This window comes from Penaeus vannamei, chromosome 5 (assembly GCF_042767895.1).
Source record: "Penaeus vannamei isolate JL-2024 chromosome 5, ASM4276789v1, whole genome shotgun sequence".
Classification (NCBI taxonomy): domain Eukaryota; kingdom Metazoa; phylum Arthropoda; class Malacostraca; order Decapoda; family Penaeidae; genus Penaeus; species Penaeus vannamei.
The window spans coordinates 5,720,505-5,728,004 of NC_091553.1; the positions used below are offsets into that span (position 1 = coordinate 5,720,505).

Below are 7,500 nucleotides of genomic sequence, written 5' to 3' on the forward strand. Positions count from 1 at the left end.
AAAGAGAAGAAAAAGAAAGAAAAAAAGTTTTGCGTCTTAATCGTGGCCCCCCAAAAAAGAAAAAAAGGAAAAGAAAAAAAAAGATGATCTCCAGACTGAAGATTCTAGAGATCATTTCACGACTCCAACCCCACCCCCCACTCCTCTACCTCTCTACTTCCCCTTCCACCTCCACCCTCCACCCCTACCCCCACCCCCACCCCTACCCCCACCCCCACCCCCGACGGTTCCCTCGTATGAGAAGCACTTAAGATTCCGCCGGGGACAGCTGGCACGACTGAAGACACAGAGAAAAAAAAAAAACACCACCACTTTGGAGAATAACACTGTCACTTAAACACTGTCCACCGCGCGTCGCCATAATGCAAGAGACATGAAAAAAAAAAAAAAGATAAAAGATTCTTTAGTTCCATAGTGCCAGGGCGTCCAACTTTGGGAGATTCTTTAGTTCCATAGTGCCAGTGCCAGGGCGTCCAACTCTGGGAACGACACGTACAGTGCCTCGTTGCAGTAGAGCCAATAGAGATGATTGGGGCGCAACGACCTTCGCAACAAGAAGGGAGATGGCGAGCTCGACGACCTCTTTTAAGGGAACCGAAATGTAAAACGCGATTAGTTTATAAACACGCAATCACGTGGTGAAATTGCTTCGAAAAAAATAATTACTGGGAATTGTTTTTGTTTTGTTTTTTTACACGATAACGCCGTCATTGTGCGACGTGGCAATGGGTTTCCGTTGGGTCTTTGTGTATGCCCGGCCTTTTTTTTTCTTTCTTTTATTTTATTTATTATTATTTCTTTTTTTTTCTTATTTATTTATTTTTTGCTTTTTAGGTGTTGGGTCTTTGTGTATGCCCGGCCTTTTTTTTATTTATTTTTCATTTATTTATTATAATTTATTTTTTTTTTGCTTTTTTTATCTTTTATTTATCTATTTATTTATTTCTCCCTTTTTGCCGTTGGGTCTTTGTGTATGCACGCCTTTTTTTCTTTTATTTATTTATTTTTCTATATATATATATATATTTTTTTTTTGCTTTTTTTCTTCTTTGTTTATTTATTTATTTATTTCTCCTTTTTTGCCGTTGGGTCTTTGTGTATGCCCGGCCTTTTTTTTCCTTTTTTATTTATTATCATTATTATTTTTTTATTATTTTTTGTTGCATTTCTTTTATCTTATTTCATTTTATTTTATTTTTTTGCTTTTTTCTTTTTTTGGAGGGGGGGGGAGGGGTGTTGTGACGCTATTCAGAGTTACGAATTGCAGATGTAACGGACAGCAACATAGAAATAAAAGATTGTTAGGATGATGTGTGCGTTTGTGCGTGTGTGTGTGTGTGTGTTTTTCTTTGTGTGTGTGTGTGTGTTTGTGTGCGTGTGTGTGTGTGTGTGTGTGTTTTTCTTTTTGTGTGTGTGTGTTTGTGTGCGCGTGTGTGTGTGTGTTGTATGTGTATGTTTGTTTTTTGGTTTATATGTGTGTATGCATGCGTGTGTGTACTGTGTGTATACATATAACATTTTAGTGTATGTATATGTGTTAGTATATATATATACGTACATATGTATATGTACGTGTCTAAAAGATATATACATGTGTATATACGTTCATTAGTGTGTGCCTATGTACGTCTCTGCGCTTGTATAGACAAACGTACACAGACACACGTACATGTCGTATAGACAGACATACACAGACACTTACATGAACATAATGGCAGCTTGAAAAAAGGGAAAACCATCGTGTCAATCAAAATGGTAATGAACTTGCTGGGGGGAGTCGACGTGCTCAGGGGGGCGGGGTCGACGTGCTCAGTGGGGAGGGGGAGGGAGGGGGAGTCGACACCTATGAACAGTGACAGAAAATGGTAGAAAGACATAAAAGAGAATAGAGAGAAAACCTTGATGTAAATTGAAGATAGTATTTGATGATTACGTGATTTAGATGATAAGACAGATGGAGAGTTAGAAGAACTAGAACTAAAAGTAAATAAATAAAAATAAGAAATAAAAAAATAAAGATAAATGAAAAAATAAAAGCAGAAAGATAATGTAGGACCTAAAAACATTGAAATCGGATACGAAAGATAAAAAATAAAAAATAAAAATAAAAATGAGAAACGGTATAGAGAAAATAAAGACAAAATAGAATAAATTATGAAATAAAGATTTAAAAAAGGAAAAGCAAGATAGAAGAAAGAATAGATAAGAAAAAACAACTGTATATCCTTTTCTTAGAAGAATCAGTGGATGGCTGCTAATATTCTCGTAGGGGACGGGGGTGGGCTTTCCCTACCCCCCTCCCCTCCCCCCTTCTCTTATTTTTTTCTCCTTTCCTCTCCCGCTTCCTCCTTTCTCTGCCTTAACACTATTCACCCCCTTCCCTAATTCATTATTTCCTTCCCTTCCTTTCCTCCCCTCTCACCCTACTACCCTTTCATACTCTCACTCTTTCTTCCTCTCAGCCTCTCGCACTTTCTCCCTCTCACTCTCACCCTCTCATCCTCTCACTCTCTCACTCTCTCACTTTCTCAGTCTCTCACCCTCTAACCCTTTCTCACTCTCACTCTTTCTCCCTCTCACCCTTTTCTCACTCTCACTCTTTCTCCCTCTCACCCTTTCTCTCTCTCAGCCTCTTAGCCTCTTAGCCTCTCACTCTCTCGCTCTCTCGCCCTTTCTCTCACTCTCTCTCTCACTCTCTCACCCTCTCACCCTTTCTCCCTCTCACTCTCTCACCCACTCACCCTTTCTCCCTCTCACTCTCCCTCTCTCTCACCCTCTCCCTCTCTCTCCCTCTCACTCTCTCTCCCTCTCATTCTCTCACTTTTCCTTTCCCCTTCCTATCCCTTTTTCTCATCCATTCATTCTCTCCCTTGCATCCCTTCCTCCGCTCTTCTTTCTCTCCTCCCGTACCTCCTTCTCCTGCTCCTTCCATCCTTCCTTCTCTCGCTCCTCCCTTTCATTCATTCCGTCCCTCCTTGCCTCCTTCTCCCGTTCCCTTTCTCTCTAACTCCCTCCCTCCCTCCCTCTCCCGCTTTGTCTCTCCTCCCCCCCTTTCCTCTCCCTACCCCCTCTCCCGTTCCCTCTTTCTCTTCTTCCCTCCTCCTTCCCGTCTCCCTCCCTTCCTCTCTTCCTCTCCTTCCCTCTCCACTCCTTCCTCCTACCTCACTCCCTCCCTTACCTCCCCCACTCCCCTACCTCCCTCTCCCTCCCTCCCTTACCTCCCTCTCCCACTCCCTCCCTCAGCCTCCCTTCCTCCCTCCCTTACCTCCCTCCCTCCCTCTCCCCTTACTTCCCTCTCCCCCACTTCCTCCCTTACCTCCCTCCCTCCCCCCACCTCTCCTAATGCCAGATTAGTTTGTAGAAGGAAGATCATCAGGTTTGCCTAATGATATGGAATGTTGTCCTCGATCGATCAGATAGGGGCTGTTGGCATTCGAGGGACGGAGCTTGACCCTTGTTGGCACTGCGAGGCCTGGCACTGTGAGATTTGGCATTGTAAGGCCTGGTACTATTGCCAAACCTAACACTGTGGATCCTGGCATTGTGAAACTTGACGCTATGAAGCTTAGCTTCGCGAAACTTGGCACTGCAAAACCTAACACTGTTTAGATTAGCGAAACCTGGCACTGCAAAAACTGGCACTGTCTAAGCCTTGTACTGTGAAACCTGGCACTATGGAACTTGGCTCAGTGAAACCTAACGCTTTGAAACTAAGCACAGCAAAACTTGGCAGTGCAAAAACAAACACTGTTTGAATTTGCGAAACCTGGTACTACAAATACTAACACTGTCTAAACCTTGCACTGTGAAACCTAACACCGTGGAATCTGGCACTGTAAGACCTGACACTGGTAAACCTAACACTATGAAACTTAGCACAGCGAAACCTGGCACTGTTAAATCTGGCACTGTAAGACCTGACACTGATAAACCTAACACTATGAAACCCAACACTACGAAACCTAGCACAGCGGAACCTGGCACTGTAAAATCTGGCACTGTAAGACCTGTCACTGATAAACCTAACACTATGAAACCCAACACTATGAGACCTAGCACAGCGGAACCTGGCACTGTTAAATGAAACCTGGCCCTGTCAAAGCTCGGCAGTGCAAAGTTGTGTGAAACCCTAGCATCCCATACCACCATGTCGAGTGAAATGGTATGGTATGCGAGGCGTATTGATGTATGGTGATGAGAGGGAAGGCCCCGCTTGGTTATGGTGTTGTGTGGTGTTTTGATGGCTGAGCTTCTGAGACTCTCTCTCTCTCTCTCTCTCTCTCTCTCTCTCTCTCTCTCTCTCTCTCTCTCTCTATCTATCTATCTATCTATCTTTCTCTCTCTCTCTCACTCACTCTCTTTCTCTCTCTCTCTCTCTCTCTCTCTCTCTCTCTCTCTCTCTCTTTCTCTATCTATCTATCTATCTATCTTTCTATCTCACTCATTCTCTTTCAATCTGGCCTCTCAACCTCTCATTCTCTCTCTCTCTCTCTCTCTCTCTCTCTCTCTCTCTCTCTCTCTCTCTCTCTCTCTCTCTCTCTCTCTCTCTCTCTCTCTCTCTCCATCTGGCATCTCCACCTCTCATTCTTTCACTCTCTCACTCTCTCATTCTCTCACCCTTTTACTTTCTCTCTCATTCTCTTGGCCTTTCGCTCTCTCACTCTCTCATTCTCTCAACCTCTAACTCTCTCACTCTCCTAACCACCCAACCAACTCCACTAAATCCACCCAATCCAACTCAACTCCACCCAACCAACTCCACCCAACCCAACCAATCCAACCAAACAACCACTCCAATTCCACCCAACTAACTCCACCCAATCCATCCAATCCAACTCCACCCAAACAAGCCCTCCACCCAATCCACCCAATCCAACCAACCCCATCCAATCCAACTCCACCCAAACAAGCCCCTCCACCCAATCCAACCAACCCCATCCAATCCAACTCCACCCAAACAAGCCCCTCCAACTCCACCCAATCCACCCACCCAAACAAGCCCCTCCAACCACACCCAATCCAACCCCACCCAACCCCCTCCACCAACTCCCCCAATCCAAACCCACCTAAACAAGCCCCTCCACCCAACCCCACCCCTCCACCCAACCCATCCCCTCCAACCCAATCCACCCAATCCAACCCCACCCAACCCACCCCTCCACCCCAAGACCCAAGACCCCCAAGACCCCAAGACCGAGCGAGAGAAGCCCAAACAATCGACTCCAACCCAGCCCCCAATCCACCCAATCCAACCCCACCCAATCCACCCAATCCACCCAACCCCAACCCCACCCAAACCAACCCCACCTCCACCCAACCCAACCCCCCACACCCCAAGACCCCCAACACCCCCCAAACCGAGCGGGAGAAGCCCAAACAATCGACTCCACCCAATCCACCCAATCCAACCCCACCCAACCAACCACACCCAACCAACTCCACCCAACCCAACCTCCACCCAACCAAGCCCCTCCACCCCAACCCCCAAGCCCCTCCAACCCAACCCCCCAAGACCGACCGAGACCGAGCGAGAGAAGCCCACCAAACAATCGACTCCAATCCCGACAAACTTCCTCTCGACGTCGGCGCCCTAATCCGATGACCGATGGCTCGTTAATGGCCCCGAGATCCCCGCCTATCGCATTTCGGGGGCGGGGGGTGGGTTAGGGGGAGAGGGTGGGAAAGGAGGCGGGAGAAAGGGGGGCGGGGGGAAGGAGAGGGGAAAGGGGAAGGGGGTGGGAGAGGAGGCGAGGGGTTAGGGGGAGAGGGGGAAGGGGTTTATGGGGGAAGGGGTGGAGGGGCTGGGAAGGGGTGGGAGGCGGGGAAGGGGTGGAAGGGAAGGAGGTGAGGGTGGGGAAGGGGAGGGGATGGGGAGAGGGATGGGGAGGGTTGGGGGAGGGGAAGGGGAAGGGGGCGGGGAAGGGGATAGGGAGATAGGTGAAAGGGGGCGGGGAGAGGGGAAGGGGAGGGGATAGGGGAGAGGGAAAGAGGGGCGGGGAAGGGAAAGGGGGGCGGGGTTAGGGGAGAGGGGCAGGGAGGGGAGCGAGCGGGCGGGGAGGGGGTAGGGGGGTAGCCGCGGAGAGGGGAGACTGAGGTAAAAGTATGAAGGTGGAAAGAAAATGGGAAAACAGTGGGAACGTGATTGCTGTTGTTATTATCATTATTGTTGGTGGTGGTGTTGTTATTGTTGCTGTTGTTGTTGTTATGATGATGTTATTGTTGTTGTTATCATTATCATTATTGTTATTGTTATTATTATCATCATTGTTATTAATAGTAGTATTAGTATTGGTATTGTTATCATTATCATTATCATATCATCATTATTATCATTATTGTTATTATCCTTATTGTTATCATTATCATCAATAGTAGTAGTAGTACAACTAGTACATTCATTATTATTGTTATCATTGTCATTGTCATTATTATTATCATTATCATTATCATTATTATTATCATTATTATTGTTGCTGTTATTATTATTATCATCATCATCATTCTTATCATCATTATTATAACCATTACTATTATTATAATCTATTATTACTGTTATTATTATTACTATCGTTATTATTTATCATCATCACAATCACCATCACCATTCTCATTACAACCATTATCACTATCATTACTATATTTCGTCTCTCCCAATTCCTTTACGATATATTGGATATATTGGTGTATGATTTCTTTGTTCACTGATATTTCCCTTTTTCTTATTTCCGTTGTGGTTGTCAAAAAAGAAAAAGACGAACCGGAATCCTTCAACCTTGGATGTCTGGAGCGTAAATTTATGTCCATTATTATTTTACTTTTTATTATTATTTCATTTATTCATTTATTTATTTTTCTTTTATTAATCATCATTATGTTTTTCTTTTTTTGAGGGAAGGTGATTGGTAGGCTGCACGAAATGAAAAATTATATATATTATATTTTTTTCATTTTTCTTTTTTTTTCATTTAAATATATCAGGCCAGGTAATTTCGGGACAGTTATCATTATTTTCATTATTTTGATTTATTTCTCTTGGTTCAATTATGCGATTGCTATTATTATCAGTTTTCATTAATGTTTATCATTAAAATAATTGGATAATGAGAAAATAGATATAATATTCTCTTCAATTAAGATTAAGATAACGAAACCAGTAATGAAAAATAAATAGATGCACACACACACACGCACACACACACGGGTGTGTGTATGTATATACATAATACATATATATATATATATATATATATATATATATATATATATATATATATATATGTATGTGTGTGTGTGTGTGTGTGTGTGTGTGTGTGTGTGTGTGTGTGTGTGTGTGTGTGTGTGTGTGTGTGTGTGTGTGTGTGTGTGTGTGTGTGTGTGTGTGTGTGTGTCTGTGTGTGTGTGTGTGTGTGTGTGTGTGTGTGTATTACATACATATATATGTATATATATATATATATATATATATATATATATATATATATATATATATATATATAATTA

The 7,500-nt window shown here is 43.8% G+C and overlaps 2 protein-coding genes across 3 annotated transcripts in view; both read left to right on the forward strand.

The window, feature by feature from the left end:
* Positions 1-7,500, forward strand: part of LOC113811022 (potassium voltage-gated channel protein Shaw-like) — a 451,299-nt gene that overhangs the window by 207,395 nt on the left and 236,404 nt on the right. The gene's annotated exons all lie outside the window — the stretch shown is intronic.
* The window catches only part of LOC138861719 (uncharacterized), a 19,295-nt gene continuing 15,942 nt past the window's right edge, over positions 4,148-7,500 (forward strand). The window contains exon 1 of the mRNA XM_070121538.1: positions 4,148-4,162. Within this exon, the coding sequence (XP_069977639.1) occupies positions 4,148-4,162 (15 nt within the window). The remainder of the gene's footprint in view (positions 4,163-7,500) is intronic.